The 16,681-nt window shown below is 43.7% G+C and overlaps 1 protein-coding gene across 2 annotated transcripts; it reads right to left on the bottom strand.

Annotated features, from left to right (window-relative positions):
• Positions 1–1,025: 1,025 nt before the first annotated feature.
• On the bottom strand, positions 1,026–13,316 carry chrnb4 (cholinergic receptor, nicotinic, beta 4 (neuronal)). Of its 2 annotated transcripts, none has more exon segments than XM_023995354.2 (6): positions 1,026–1,867; positions 2,520–3,582; positions 3,760–3,869; positions 4,323–4,367; positions 5,256–5,401; positions 13,008–13,316. In XM_023995354.2, coding segments are annotated over 6 exon segments (1,578 nt in total). In that variant the 5' UTR covers positions 13,057–13,316; the 3' UTR covers positions 1,026–1,702.
• Between the last annotated feature and the right edge of the window lie 3,365 nt (positions 13,317–16,681).

Here is a 16,681-nt window from a genome sequence, read left to right as displayed (position 1 = left end):
ATAATGGCCTGCTGCTGTAAACAATTCTGAGGGCTGTGTTAACATGTTACATCTGTGCTTATCGAGCTGATAAAACAGAAGACGTGTTATGTTATTGTCATGCCAGTGTGGCTGTATAGATAACGCAGACGTGTGGCTGTTATGTTATTGTCATGCCAGTGTGGCTGTATAGATAAAGCAGATGTGTGATGTTATGTTATTGTCATGCCAGTGTGGCTGTATAGATAAAGCAGACGTGTGATGTTTATGTTATTGTCATGCCAGTGTGGCTGTATAGATAAAGCAGATGTGTGATGTTATGTTATTGTCATGCCAGTGTGGCTGTATAGATAAAGCAGATGTGTGATGTTATGTTATTGTCATGCCAGTGTGGCTGTATAGATAAAGCATTATTAACAATTATTTGAACACTATTATTGTAATTCCACCCCAAAATTCAGACAAAACAAAAACCAGAAACATTAACATCAAGACATAGGTATAGTACTATAAACATTGTCAAGACCGACCACCAAAAGATGATAAAGATCCCATTTAGTAGAGAGGCTACTCTTTCGGAGACGTGTAAGCATATTAGAAGGGTACAATCTTTCATCATATTAGGTCAAAAGCACCCAGCTTGCACATTTCCTAGATGTCAGTGCGATATACCTAAACACCCCAGTAGGCAGGCTGATGTTTAAACTGTCAGTGTAATCACATATCATCAGTTGAGGTAGGAGATTCACATGTTTAATGAGTCAGGAACAGAGCAGCTTTGCCTTGTCATTAGCAGCTGATGTGACATAAAGTCAGTGATAAACAGGGCTCTGGCGATTAATCGAAGGAGAGAGTGATACCTATAGCAAGAGAGTCCGTGCAATATCAACGGATGTGATGCCAGAGTGGGCATTAAAATGTGGCCAGTAGATGGCACAATACGTAACTTCTTGTGTGGCTGTTTCACTATTAGGCTCACTGCCTTTATGTTTCTGTTCATGGATAAATCAGGAAACTTAGACATAACAAAATAAACAGTACAAATGTTTTTTAAACTGGAACTGTTTATTGCATCAAAGTAATACATCTGTGGGGAATATCCCCAGTAATTCACAGGTTATAGACGTGTAACTCATACACCAACTCATTTTATATATGGGGTGTATCAGTTAGGATGCCTCTTTATAACACCCTAGCTTGAGTCATAATGTTCTGAGCTACATGATTTTGCCCAATATCCATCTTATCAATGTGACCTAATATAACTGAGCCAAGCTATTTTGTTTTATCACACTGAACATCATTTCATTTAGTACCCCACCACTTTAGACTTTATTGGGTGTTAATGAATTTAATCAAACTCACTGACCTTTTTATACATTTATAGATTTTTTTTCATGACACATTACATTTCAACAACAGGGTGATATCACATGGAGAGAAATCGGGAGTCAAATGATATCTGACATATCTCTGTATTATGTGGGTTATTACTCCACCCGGGTAATGTTTGTACTTTCAGTCTGGTTTTAGAGGGACATCTTTGTATCTCTGCTTCAACTATATGAAAAAAGTCAACTCTTCATTGTACCATTGTGTCATGTTAGGACCAGGTAGTAGAAACAGAAAGAGACACTGAGACTTGTATTGCTGTAGGCCACATGGCGGTTGATGGGCTATGACCCTTGTTTCTATGTATGACCCCCATACGTCTTGGGGGGGTTCAGGTACGGGGGGTGTCTGAGCTGGGCTGCTGGATGGGGACTATTGAATGCTGAAATAGAGGCTGCAGGAAGAGACCCAGGGTTCCAGTCACACACACTATTATAAAGATCCACAGGAACATACGGTCCACCACCATTGCCACATACTTCCAGTCCTCAATCACCTGGGAACACACAGAGAACAAGGTATGGTCACATACTTCCAGTCCTCGATCACCTGGGAACACACAGAGAACAAGGTATGGTCACATTACTGTCATGTTCATACAGTAACACCTGCGGCATGCAGCAATTGGGTATGGAGTACAATATGTGATTGATGAGTTTAAAAGTGATGCAAATGTAATATAAGATGAAGAAACAAAGAGAAAGCACCAGTGTAAATATTACTGAGCCAGACCTTGTAGCAGCTACTGACCCTTTCACCCCTCTCCTCTGCTGTCCTCGGCAGTTTTTGAAGGTGGACATTTTTCAAGCCTGGTCACCTCACTTTTACATTGATTTACTTATGAAAACAATCTATTACAACAGTCTGGGTTATTTTACTGGATTGTATTCTCAACTACCCCACATCCCAGTATTCTTCATTCCTGGTCTTTGAGGAATACAGCGTGTGCAGGCTTTTGTCCTAGCCCAGCACTTACACAACTGGTCCAGTTGATCAAGGTCATGATCATTAGTGGAGCCAGGTGTTAAAAGTACTAAGCTGTACACACTACGTCTCTCCAGGACCAAGGATAAAAAACACTGCTTTGAGTCCTAACTCCAGCTCATTTCACAACACTAAGCCCACTGACATGGTCATGGTTCACTTACATTCTGGTTATCATCGTCCCCCATCATGTGATCAGCCACGAAGCGGACCCCGTCCACTGCCTCCTGWACATCTCCCCCCCAGTCTGGGCTGCCTCTCTGGCGGAGGTCCTGGGAGGAGGGAAAGCTGTTGGGCAGGAACTCGGTGGAGCGGGCCTCCCCCTTCCTGAAGGTGTGGGTGTACCCCAGCGGAGCTGTGACTTTGTTGTAAAAGTGTCCCGGGGAGGAGAAGGCCGAGGCAGAGGAGGAAGACATGGCGGCAGCGGTGGCTGTTTTGGACATGCTGGTGGCAGGGTAACCCAGGTCCGCCAGGATGGARCTGCGAGCTCGGAGTTGTCTCTGCTGGCGTAGCCGCTGGCGGGCAGAGTTATTCTMCGGGCGTCTCATGAAGAGCAGATGGGGCAGCTTGTTGAGGAACACTACCTTGACCCAGGAGGGCATGGTGTGTGTGCTGGGGGAGCGGTGGTGCACGTTGAGCACACACACACTGGTGATGATGGAGAAGGTCACCAGCACCATGGTGAACATRAGGTACTTCCCGATCAGAGGCACGTCCAGCGAGGTGGGAGGGACGATCTTGGAGATCAGGAGGAGGAACACAGTGAGGGCCAGGAGGACTGAGATACACAGAGTCATCTTCTCCCCACAGTCAGACGGCAGGTAGAAGACCAGGATMGCCAGAGAGGTGATGAGGACACAGGGGATGATTAGGTTGATGGTGTAGAACAGCGGCTTCCTCTTGATGATGAAGTCATAGGTGAGGTCCACGTAGGTAGGATCCAGAGGGTTAACCGTRCGCCTGCCCGGCAGGGCCAYGATGTCCCATTCCCCACTGGGAGTGAAGTCGTCCATGCTGGCCACCCCTGWCTTCAGGACCAAATCGAGCTCGGTGTGGTCYTAGGTCCATGACCGGAACTTGAGCGTGCAGTTCTGCTGGTCAAAGGGGAAGTGCTTGACCTCGATCTTGCAGGCACTCTTATAGATGGCCGGAGGYAGCCAGAKGATGCTGCCGTTGAACTGGACAATGGCATTGGTGAAGACTGTTACCTCATAGGTTCCATCCGCACTATGGAGAGAGTGATGAGGGAGGTAGGGGGAGAGGACTCTATTACAGAAACGTATTATGTCTTTATGAGAAAATGTATTACAATCACAAGTTAGATTTTCATGATCCGTAAATTACATGAGAAAATGTGTTCATCATTTGGAAAATGTATCTGGACAATGAATAATGCTTACTTACTTGTTATAGAGCACAATATCAGGTAGCCAGATGTGTCTGGAAGGAATACGTAGCTTGTCAATGCCATCATATTGAGAAGGGTCCCATGATAGCCTGTAGTCATCCCAGTGCTGGAGAGACAGGGGGTTACATATTTAACATTTTAGTCATTTAGCAGAGCGACTTAGACGAGCAATTAGGGTTAAGTGCATTGTTCAAGGACACATAGAGAGAAGTTTCACCTAGTCAGCTCGGGGATTCGAACCAGCGACCTTTCGGTTACTGGCCCAACGCTCTTAAATGATTGGCTACCCTCACTGTTCTGACTGTTGCACTCAGTCACATAAGGACTCTCTCCCAACACGAGATCATTCCCAATTACACACTTAATTATCATTGAAATGAAAAGTGGTGAATGGTGTGGGCACAATTATCAGTCTGTCCTGTTCCGGATTGTCTGAGTCAGAGGCATGGTTCTGCTTTAATTCAGGTTCAGTGACAAGGACAATGGAGCTGGAGACGGACGAGAGGACAGACTGAGTAATGAATGATTAATAGGATAGGACCATAATCTTCACGCTTACCTGTGTGAGCCAAACATTGGTGGTCATAATCTGCTCTCTCTCATTCTGGAAAGGAAAATGACAGTGTTAGCTTAATTTAAAAACAGACTATTTACTATACGATACACAAAGCATGTTTAATGACAAAACTCAGACACACGTACAGACTCCAGCACACATGCATTCCTCTAGTGCACATGCTTGATTTAGAAGAGAGTAAAAGTGAGAAATGTGTTTCCACGCTGAATAAATTCCCTGCACATGGGGTCAATTGTTAAGATAAATGACACCCTCGCCTGGAACACATCTGCCATCTGAGCGCCGTTGGACCTGTTGATAAATCCACAGAGCGCTTGCATCAACTCTGAACAGCAAGTAAAACGAACACCCCTACTAAAGGAGTAGGCAGCAGAGTGGGCAAACCTCCAATGTACGCAGCAGCACAATGTTTTAAAACAAATATATCACACTTCTCATACCATTACACTTTACAGGACATTCAAATTTCAATTACCAAAGAAGAGGAGGACAATAAGAGGCCATAAACAGAGGATGTATGTGTCCTGCTGTTATTCTCTGGGCCATGCCAGGGCTGAAAGGAAGGGAGGGACCCTGTAAATCAGTGTGGAACTCCAACGTCCTCTCCTGCGGCAGCTTTACAGCTCCTTCTAACGCAATGTGCTGAAGTTTCAATCTGGACATGACAGAGATGGAGAGCATAACCCTGCCAGATCCATCCTATACCCATGCTGTCATTAGGGCCAGGGCCTTTCAGTAGAATTTGTGTAAGTAATTAACATGGTTGCCACTGGCTCCTCTGAGCTCTGCTCTCATTTTCTGTTTTCTCATCTCTGCTCTCTCCTCTCCCTCTGTGGTCTCACTCATCTGCCCCATCTCTCCTCTCCGTCTCAGGGCATCTAACTGGCTCTATTGAATGGCTATCATGAGACTCACCACACTGATGAGTTGGGCCAGGGACACCTGTAGTTTGACAGTGACCCGCTCTGTCCTGTTTACAGCTGGGCGGATCAGCTTGTTGTAGCGATCCTTTCCCAGCAGACAGTTCATCAGACGCTCCTCTGAGTCCGCACAACTGCCACCTATGGATAGAGTCAACAGTGATTTGGAGATAGTTACGGGAAATAGTCACAGTTGTTACCTTTATTGCAATTGTGTTATAACAATGACAAAACTAGATTACTGTGCGATAAAAAAAAGACCCACTGGCTGTATCTGTTGTGTTTAGTCACTGGTTTTATAGCTGGACTGTCACGCCTGTCTTTTTATGTTGTTTCATGGAGCATGTTTTATAGCCCAGTGTGGACTGGATGAAAACTGTGTTGCTGACTCTGCAGTGTTTCAGTCTTTCAGCTCCCCAACCCAGGACAAAGAGGAGCAGAACAAAACACCTACTGTGACACTTCCTGGTTTTTATACCCTTGTACCTGGAGGTGTTTAATAGCACTCCAAACAAACTGCATACTAAAGTGTGAGACAGACTCCCACAGGGGAGAATGCATGTCTGATAGGGCTTGGGCTTTGTTAAATATATAGTAAAAAAATATATGAGGGCCTTGGAGCTATCTGCATAATAATTAACATCCGGGATATGGGAGGGGAGATGTTTCTGCAGAGTGTTAAAGATTCTGCATGTTGCAGAGCCAGGGCCTAAAGCCACATGATCAGCCTTTTGTCTTATGTGGCATGAATAGGCATGAATACCATCACATGAACCAAACCATCACACCCTCTGCTCCTTGATAAACAACGCGCAAGTCAGTTTACCCCCCCCCCCCCCCCGAGGGAGGAAGGACAGGGAGGCGTAGATGATAAAACGCTCTCTCTTCCACCAACAACCCTCTCTTCCCTCACCAGCCCTCCTCTATAGTGAGTAATGCTCTGTCATACAGTAGCAGTGAGTAGTTGAGTAGCCCAGTCAGGATAAATTATTTTGGAGAAAAATGCTTAGTCAAATGGTACATGCCCTGGAGTAATCTTTACAATAGCTGCTAAGACTGTTGCACTGAAAAATATTAATTTGTAGATTCATGATTTGGTATTTGGTATTTTATTAGGATCCCCATTAGCTGTTGCAATAGCAGCAGCTACTCTTCCTGGGGTCCACACAAAACATGAAACATGAAATAATACTGAACATTAATAGACAAGAACAGCTAGGACAGAACTACATACATTTAAAATGTTACATAGCCTACATTTCAGTACATACAAACAATATCTAGCTCAAATAGGGGAGAGGCGTTGTTTTTTTTAAACCAAATTTGCTGTTTACTTGAGCAATCTTTGATGGAAGGGAGTTCCATGCAATAATGGCTCTATATAATACTGTACATTTTCTTACATTTGTTCTGGATTTGGGGACTGTGAAAAGGCCCCTGGTGGCATGTCTGGCGGGGTAAGTGTGTGTCAGTGCTGTGTGTAAATTGACTATGCAAACAATTTTTAATTTTCAATAAATTGTTTCTTATAAAAACTTGAAGTGATCCAGTCTGACTCTCCTCTACTTTTAGCCAAGGGAGACTGGCATGCATAGTATTGATTCACATTTATGGATAATGGTAGCTAAAAATAAGATACATGTTTTGACTATAGATCTCTTCCCAATAGTGTATTATCAGACAGGCCCATGTGCCAGTTTGTGCCAGGCAATTACCACAAATCCTAATTATCGAGGTATAGCTTCATGTAGAGTTGAGAGTTGAGAGTGTCCAACAGGACTCCCTCATAGACTGGTGCATGTTTCCATGGCTCCCCTATCATCAGTCACTTGGCTGGACTCCCATCAAACACAATGGGTCCTCTACAAGACAGATGGCATGTTGTCAAAGCCCTGGGAGGCTACCGCTGTTCACAACATCCACACTCTTTACCCAGAGGTGGAGAGGCACTGGCCAGTGAGAGCAGCAATTCAAACTAGTAATCACTACCTGCTGAGAAGGGCTATTACACACTCTCTGTGTGTGTGGTTGGTGTGTGTGGTGTTGTGTGTGTGGTGTGTGGTGGTGTGTGTTGTGTGTGTGTGTGTGTGTGTGTGTGTTTGTGTGTGTGTGTGTGTGTGTGTTGTGTGTGTGTGTGTGTGTGTGTGTGTGTGTGTGTGTGTGTGTATCAACTGGGTCTTGAAAGGGGAGACAGGCTATAGGGAGGTCAGAGACCTGGCAGTGTGGTGCCAGGAGAACAACCTCTCCTCAATGTGAGCAAGACAAAGGAGCTGATCGTGGACTACAGGAAAAGGAGGGCTGAACAGGCCCCCATTAACATCGATGGGGCTGGATGGAGCGGGTCGAGAGTTTCAAGTTCCTTAGTGTCCACATCACCAACGAACTATCATGCTCCAAACACACCAAGACAGTCGTGAAGAGGGCACGACACCACCTTTCCCCTCAGGAGACTGAAAAGATTTGGCATGGGTCCTCAGATCTCAAAAAGTTCTACAGCTGCACCATCGAGAGCATCCTGACCGGTTGCATCACCGCCTGGTATGGTAACTGCTCGGCATCTGACCGTAAGGCGCTAGTGCATATGGCCCAGTACATCACTGGGGCCAAGCTTCCTGCCATCCAAGACCTATACACTAAGGGGTGTCAGAGGAAGGCCCAAAAAATTATCAAAGACTCCAGTCACCCAAGTCATAGACTGTTCTCTTTGCTAACACACGGCAAGTGGTACCGGAGCGCCAAGTCTAGGTCCAAAAGGCTCCTTAACAGCTTCTACAACCTAGCCATAAGACTGCTGAACAATTAATCAAATGGCTATTTACATTGACACTGTTTATTATCTATGCATAGTCACTTTATCCCTACCTACTTGTTCAAATTACCTTGACTAACCTGTACCCCCGCACATTGACTCGGTACCGGTACCCCCCTGTATATAGCCTCGTTATTGTTATGTAATTTTCTTGTGTTACTTTTTTTTTTTTCTTAACTCCATTTCTTGAACTGCTTTGTTGTTTAAGGGCTTGTAAGTAAGCATTTCACGGTAAGGTGTTGTACACCTGTTGTATTCGGCGCATGTGACAAATAACATTTGATTTGATTTGATTGTGCATGCCTTTTAATGGCAACACATTATGTTGATTGGCAGCAGAGGGCAGCGGTGTTAATACAGTGACTGAATCGGCAATGGTTGACTTTTAAAAAGGTCACTCTGCTCTATGCTTCAAAATACTGCATTCTCAAAAATTGCATCTGTGACGAAATTGGGAGGTGCATAATAACCCTGTCTTTTGACCCAATAGAAACAGCAGGCAAAAAACATCCTGTCATCTGGATTTCAGTAAAGGCCCTCAAGACATGCCAGAGGTCCTACTGATTACAGAACACTGTGGCATTTATCTGTATGGTTAGAATATTACTGCCAGGTTCTCCATGCTGAGCACAGACAGACTATGTAGCCTGGTCACCAGCCAGGTCTGTGTGCTTTAGCCAGTTCCCCTGGCTTTATTTTCAGGCCATACATGTTATGACAACGTACCAACAAGACAGAGTGGACAAGTAAAAAGATACACATAGCATCTATCCCAGCTGTCAAATATGCTTGCAAGAAGGTGCTGTAAGGGCCTCCCGGGTGGCCCTTACAGCTGTGCCACCAGGTCTAGGGCACTGCATCGCAGTGCTAGCTGTGCCACCAGACACTCTGGGTTTGCGCCCAGGCTCTGTCGCAGCCGGGCCGCGACCGGGAGGTCCGTGGGGCGACGCACAATTGGCCTAGCGTCGTCCGGGTTAGGGAGGGTTTGGCCGGTAGGGATATCCTTGTCTCATCGCGCACTAGCGACTCCTGTGGCGGGCCCGGGTGCAGTGCACGCTAACCTGGCCGCCAGGTGCACGGTGTTTCCTCCGACACATTGGTGCGGCTGGCTTCCGGGTTGGATGCGCGCTGTGTTAAGAAGCAGTGCGGCTTGGTTGGGTTGTGTTTCGGAGGACGCATGGCTTTCGACCTTCGTCTCTCCTGAGCCCGTACGGGAGTTGTAGCGATGAGACAAGATACTAACTACTAACAATTGGATACCACGAAATTGGGGGTAAAAAAAAAATGTAAAAGAAGGAAAAAAAAGAAAGAAAAAAGAAGAAGGTGCTGTAAATGGCCAGTGTACTGTATAGGCAAAGTGTGATGTGTGATATATGATCCTTTACTCTCCCAGTGACTTCCCTCTCTTCCAGAGCTCCTTCATCAGTGTTATTGTGGTTGTCATGCCCATTTGTTGGAAACCTTTTAACCAAACTCCTCCTCCAACCACAGCACAGTGAATACACACAACATGTTTTCTATGATAATACCCAGAATGCCCTTATGACTGATTGTAAAGGCTACTGAAACATAATAGGTTTGACTTTTCCCACATTTTGTTACGTTATAGCCTTATTCTTTCTTTCCTCATCAATCTACAAACAAAATAAAATCTGAGCCTTTACTCAGTACTTTGTTGAAGAACCTTTGGCAGAGATTACAGCATCAAGTCTTCTTGGGCATGACGCTACAAGCTTGGCACACCAGTGTTTGGGGAGTTTCTCCCATTCTTCTCTGCAAATCTAGTCAAGCTTTGTCAGGTTGGATGGGGAGTGTTGCTGCACAGCTATTTTCAGGTCTTTCCAGAGATGTTCGATCGTTGTCTTGGCTGTGTGCTTAGGGTCGTTGTATTGTTGGAAGGTGAACCTTCCAACCTGCTCTGGAACAGGTTTTCATCAACGATCTCTCTGTACTTTGCTCCGTTCATCTTTGCCTCGATCCTGACTAGTCTCCCAGTCCCTGCCACTGAAAAACATTCCCACAGCATGATACTGCCACCACCATGCTTCAACGTAGGGATGGTGCCATGTTTACTCCAGACGTGACGCTTGGCATTCAGGCCAAAGAGTTCAATCTTGGTTTCATCAGACCAGAGAATCTTGTTTCTCATGTTCTGAGAGTCTTTAGGTGCCTTTTGGCAAACTCCATGTGGGCTATCATGTGCCTTTTACTGAGGAGTGGCTTCCGTCTGGCCACTCTACCATAAAGGCCTGATTGGTGGGGTGCTACAGAGATGGTTGTCCTTCTGGAAGGTTCTCCCGTCTCCACGGAGGAACTTTAGAGCTCTGTCAGAGTGACCATCAGATTCTTGGTCACCTCCCTGACCAAGGCCCTTCTCCCCCAATTGCTCAGTTTGGCTGAGCAGCCAGCTCTAGGAAGAGTCTTGGTGGTTCCAAACTTCTTCCATATAAAAATGATGGAGGCCACTATGTTCTTGAGGACCTTCAATGCAGCAGAAATGTTTTGGTACCATTCCCCAGATCTGTACCTCAACACAATCCTGTCTCGGAGCTCTACGGGCAATTCCTTCGACCTGACATGCACTGTCAATTGTGGGATCTTATATAGTATATATATGTACAATCAATTGAATTTACCACAGATGGACTCCAAATCAATCAAACATCTCAAGGATGATCAATGGAAACAGGATGCACCTGAGCTCAATATCTAGTCTGATAGCAAAGGGTCAGAATACTTATGTAAATGTGTTATTTATCGTTTTAATACATTTCTAAACATTTCTAAAAACCTGTTTTCACTTTGTCATTATGGAGTATTGTGTGTAGATTGCTGAGAATTTGACTGAGAACAAAATGTAGAAAAAGTCAAGGGGTCTGAATGTTTTCCGAAGGCACTGTATATACAAAAGTATGTGGACACCCCTTTCAGCCACACCCATTGCTGACAGGTGTATAAAATCAAGCACACCGCCATGCAATCTCCATAGACAAACATTGGCAGTAGAAAGGCCTTACTGAGGAGCTCAGTGACTTTCAACGTGGCACCGTCATAGGATGCCACCTTTCCAACAAGTCAGTTTGTCAAATTTCTGCCCTGCTAGAGCTGCACCGGTCAACTGTAACTGTGGTTATTGTGAAGTGGAAACGTCTAAGAGCAACAACGGATCAGCCAAGAAGTAGTAGGCCACACAAGCTCACAGAACGTCTTTCCTCTGTTGCAACACTCACTACCGAGTTCCAAACTGCCTCTGGAAACAACATCAGCACAAGAACTGTTCGCTGGGAACTTCATAAAATGGGTTTCAATGGCTGAGCAGCCACACACAAGCCTAGGATCACCATGCGCAATGCCAAGCGTCGGCTGGAGTGGTGTAAAGCTTGCCACCAGTGGAAACGCGTTCTCTGGAGTGATGAATCACACTTCACCATGTGGTAGTCCGATGGACAAATCTGGGTTTGGCAGATGCCAAGAGAACGCTACCTGCTTGAATGCATAGTGCCAACTGTAAAGTTTGGTGGAGGAGGAATAATCATTTCTGGGGCTGTTTTTCATTGTTCGGGCTAGGCCCCTTAGTTCCAGTGAAGGGAAATCTTAACACTACAGCATACAATGACATGCTAGACAATTCTGTGGTTCCAACTTTGTAGAAACAGTTTGGGGAAGGCCCTTTCCTGTTTCAGCATGACAATGCCCCCCTGCACAAAGCGAGGTCCATACAGAAATTGTTTGTCGAGATCGGTGTGGAAGAACTTGATTGACCTGCACAGAGCCCTGACCTCAACCCCATCGAACACATTTGGGATGAATTGGACTGCCAACTGTGAGCCAGGCCTAATCGCCCAACATCAGTGCCCGACCTCACTAATATTAAATGGAAGCAAGTCCCTGCAGCAATGTTCCAACACCTAGTGGAAAGCCTTCCCAGAAGAGTGGAGGCTGTTATAGCAGCAAAGGGGGGACCAACTCCATATTTATGCCCATGATTTTGGAATGAGATGTTACGTATGGTATGGTTACATAAGCCAGAAGGTTATTTAAGACAAAAAATGAAAGGTGGGTGGGCATATAATGCAAACATCTAGCAACCCAAAGGTTGTATTTTCGAATCTCATAACTAACAACTTTTGCATTTTAGTTAATTGCCAACTTTTCAACTGATTAATACTTTTAGATACTTTGCAAATATTTAACATATTTGTTAACCCTTCCCCTAACCTTTAACCTAACTCGTAACCTTAACCCTAACCCCTAGCCTAGGTAATGTTAGCCAGCTAGCTAATATTATCGTTAGTCACGAAACTAACGTTAGTCACAACAAATTGAAATTCTTAACATATCATATGTTTTGAAGACTCGTAACATTTTGTACATTTGCAAATTCGTAACATATTGTAGGTTTTGCAAATTCGTAAAACATCATACGAATTGTAATTAATAACATATCATGTGAAATGGTTGACAGATATCCACAAATGAATACATGCCATACCGAACATAACATATCATACTAAATGGAGTGTGTCTGATTTAAGTAAATAATATTAAATGCTTTTAGACCAGGTTGGCTGACTAGCCTGTGAATGTGCTTCACTGCTTGTCCTCCTATGTGCGACCTAATAAAGAATAACACAAATATTGTGTTATTCTCTTGACGGTATTGTATCTAATTGATTTAAGACATATGGTTGTTGAAATGATACAATTCATGTTGAACTATGTTCCTCTCTGATAATAAAAAAAAACGCACTCATGGAAACTTGGCTAACATGAAATTAAATAATGTATTACATGCACTGTAGGTGAATTACAAAAGTGAACCACATTTCTGAAGGTACAATTATAACAACATCAGCAAGAACAACAACCCATTGTAGAGAGAATGTTTTTCAACTGAACTGACAATGCAATCGAAATTCACATACATGAAATACTTACATTTAATAAAAGTGAAAAGGAAAGCGAGGAGAGTGAGAGTCCGTGTCATTCTGACAGTGCCACGATATCCATCCGTGTCCTCATTCAGGAAGCCTAATAAGAATAGGATCTAACGTGCTTACCGAGCATTCCCAACTCCTAAAAAGCTCCATACACGCGCGCCTGTCCGGCTCTACAAATAACGACACCCGCATTAGTTAGAACAAATGTTTACTGAAAACGGTGTGTCTGTATCAAATCGAGATTTACAGGTGAGAGGGGATAGAAACGAGACCCTTTCCCCAACATACACCGTTCCACCTTCCTCACTCGTTGCGCATCGCTCTCACACACAAAATGATCTTGGATAGACTAATTGCTATTTCCATCCTTCCATCATTGTTGATATTTAGTCATATGAGCTGTTATAGGTTGTAAGCAGGTTTCTGTGATACTACTTCGGCTATAAACAATAACATTTATGACAATAAAAATTATTTGTTTTCTTGATTTATTAACCAACAATAAAATCTATCAAATCTATATTAATTTGACCATATGTTACCATAGTGACATGGGTTAAATCTAGGCCACTATATGCATGCTACAGTATTAAAAAAAAAAATATAATACATTATTATTTTCCCAATATCAACTCTGCCTCGTGGATAAATTGCCAAAACACCAATATAGGTCACATGATAACCTAAGTTACCCTACATGAGGATTTCTCACTTAAATGATAATCAAGTATACTGGAGCCTTTTATTAAATGTTTTATTAGTGTCCATATTGTGTTAGATGACCAGAAGAGTGTGTGTCCCCTCATCAGATCGAATGAGTGTGATTATTTATCTCTCACTCCCTCTCTCCCTCCCTATACAAGCCTATAGCCCTTCCTATTTCAGTTACACTACACACTCCCTAATCCAACACTGACACAGAATCTGACATCTCAGTTCAGTTGCTTCAACGTCTGAATGCTCTGACCAGATAACCACAACTAATTAAACTTGTTTGTTTCCTGCCACACATCTTCTCTGGCTATCATGGCGGATGTGTAATGAGTTGGGTGATTCAGTAACGTCACACAGGTTTGGGGAGGACGTTTGCAATGTCCATGTTGGGTGATAAACAACCCTGTGTTTCTGGATGGGACAGATTTACAGTAGTGGTCCCAAGTCAGTCCAATGGCAGAGCAATTTCAGCCCAGCAGATTTACTATCTGCCCACTGCTTAACCCCTCATTATTATGCCCAATGAAGGAGCTGTATCAGACAGAGAGAGCAAGTCCTTATTGTAATGAACAACAAACACACTGCATCTAACTTCCTGGTATTGTTTTCCTTTTAAGATTGCCTCGATTGTATCGCTGTTGATGATATCTGGAAATGTGCATGTACACCCTGTTGCTAGCCCCAATTCAAATGTGTGCTCTGATATCTGTTTCACTGATTTCTGCTCTCGTAAAAGCCAGGGTTTTCTGCATGTTAACACTAGAAGCTTATTACCTAAAATGGATCAATTGAAAGTGTGGGTTTACAGCTCCAATCCAGATGTGTTGGTCATTACTGAGACGTGGTTAAGAACGAGTGTTTTGAATACTGATGGTAACCTTTCTGGCTATAACCTTTTTCGGTAAGACAGATCTTCCAAAGGTGGGGGGAGTGGCAATCTTTACCAAGGATCACCTCCAGTGCTCGGTTGTCTCCACCAAGTCTGTCCACAAACAATATGATTAGCTGGTTTTAAGCATTAAACTTTCAAATAGCTCTTTGTTGACTATTGTTGGGTGTTTTCGTCCTCCATCAGCACCAGCCTGTACCCTACCCACCCTAAACTCTCTCCTGGCCCCTTACACTAAGTCTGAATTTGTCCTGCTAGGTGACCTAAACTGGGATATGCCTAAACCACCTGACCAGGTCCTAAAGCAATGGGACTCCCTAAATCTTTCTCAGATTATTACCAATCCCACAAGGTATGACTGCAAACACCCAGAAAAGGCTACTCTCCTTTGTTATCCTCACAAATAATCCTGATAGGGACCAGTCTGGTGTTTTCTGTAATGACCTTAGTGATCACTGTTTTACAGCCTGTGTTCCTATTGGCTGCTCAGTGAAACGTCCTGTCCTGATTTGTCATAGACGCTTGCTAAAAAACTGTAATAAGCAAGCCTTCGTTCATGACCTGGGGCCTCATTTATAAACGTTGCATAGGCACAAAAGAAGGCTTACGCCACTTTCTAAGCAAACTTGGACATTTTGACCCATACGTACGCACATAAACTGGAGAAATGAGAAACTGCGACTCAGATGGCAGAAGGATGAAACTCGAGAAACACTTTGAAATTGATACCATTGTGTAAAATAAATCAAAAACATTACCTCTCACGTATTATATATGAAGAGTTCCCTGGAGTGCACACAAAAAAACATGATTTAGGATAAATACAAACGGAGATCTGCTTTTGCAAAAGAACCTCTCAAATGTTGTACAGTTTAATCGGGAATCATATTTAATTGGATCTGTAATTATTAAACAATACTTGCATGTTGTGAAATGTATTCTCATAAATAATAAGGTGAACAGTAGGACAAATTATGTTTAAACTGATGCCGCTTTCGATGCCTCAGTCGGGCAGATACGAGTGCACAGTTTCATATATTGTTATCACATGTTCGTTGCGCAGAACTGTCAATGTGATAATGGCCCTGTCATTGTCAGTTACAATCAGGGTAATTACCACACCTGAAGGTGAATACGCAATTGGGTAGCTTTGACGATCAAATGGGTGGGTATAAAAAGGCATACAATTATGCATAATGACGCACAATGGCTGCTTTGGCACTGTTGGAAGATTTGGCGAATTTCTGAGAGGGTCCGACGTTCTGAATTTTCAGAGACCAGCTACATTTACTGGCCAATGATGATGAGTGGCTTATGAGCCGGTTCCGATTACCAAGACCTTTTGGCCTCCACTTTTATGTCGGACCATTTTTTCCCCTTTTTTGTCTGAGAGGGTCAGACCTTCTGAGCCAGCAGCATTCACAGCGTCCGCCTCATGCTGCCACTCTAACGCCTTTTTGGCATTTGTAATGTCCGCCAAACAATATCTTTGTTCTTGCTTCAACCTCCCCTACAAGAACTTCCAAATTTCTTTTTTTAGCTTTTCTATTGGGATTTGCAGTCATTGTTGTCATGCAGTCATTACGGATGAATATTAATTAGGGGCGTTTCACTGACTACTTATAGGCAACTATGGGAATTAAAGGGGTGGGACAAGACGCTAGCTCACGTGCGCCAAATTTCGAGTTGATTGTGATTTATAAAGTGAAACCGGGGTGGGACGTGCATGCGCACTGTAAATCAGAATACGTCCATATGCGTGAATCCTCCGCACAGCTTTATAAATGAGGCCCTTGGCCTCTGTAAATTGGTATAGAATCAGCTTGATCCCCTCTGTCGAAGAAGCTTGGACCTAATGTTTTGATATCTTCAGTGATATTGTTAACAAACATGCCTCCATGAAGAAAATGAGAATTAAAAACAGGTTCAGCCCCTGGTTCGACTGTGATCTTGTAGAGTTACTCCACCTCAAGAATTGCATTTGGTGAAAGTCTCGGCACAAGCATACTCAGTGAGAAATAAGTGCACTCAGGCTATCCGGAAGGACAAAGTTAGTTAATTTAAGGAGC

The sequence above is a fragment of the Salvelinus sp. IW2-2015 genome, linkage group LG10 (genome assembly GCF_002910315.2).
Source record: "Salvelinus sp. IW2-2015 linkage group LG10, ASM291031v2, whole genome shotgun sequence".
In the NCBI taxonomy this organism is placed as follows: domain Eukaryota; kingdom Metazoa; phylum Chordata; class Actinopteri; order Salmoniformes; family Salmonidae; genus Salvelinus; species Salvelinus sp. IW2-2015.
The sequence above is the reverse complement of the archived record's forward strand: the minus strand, read 5'-3'. Positions and strand labels throughout refer to the sequence as shown.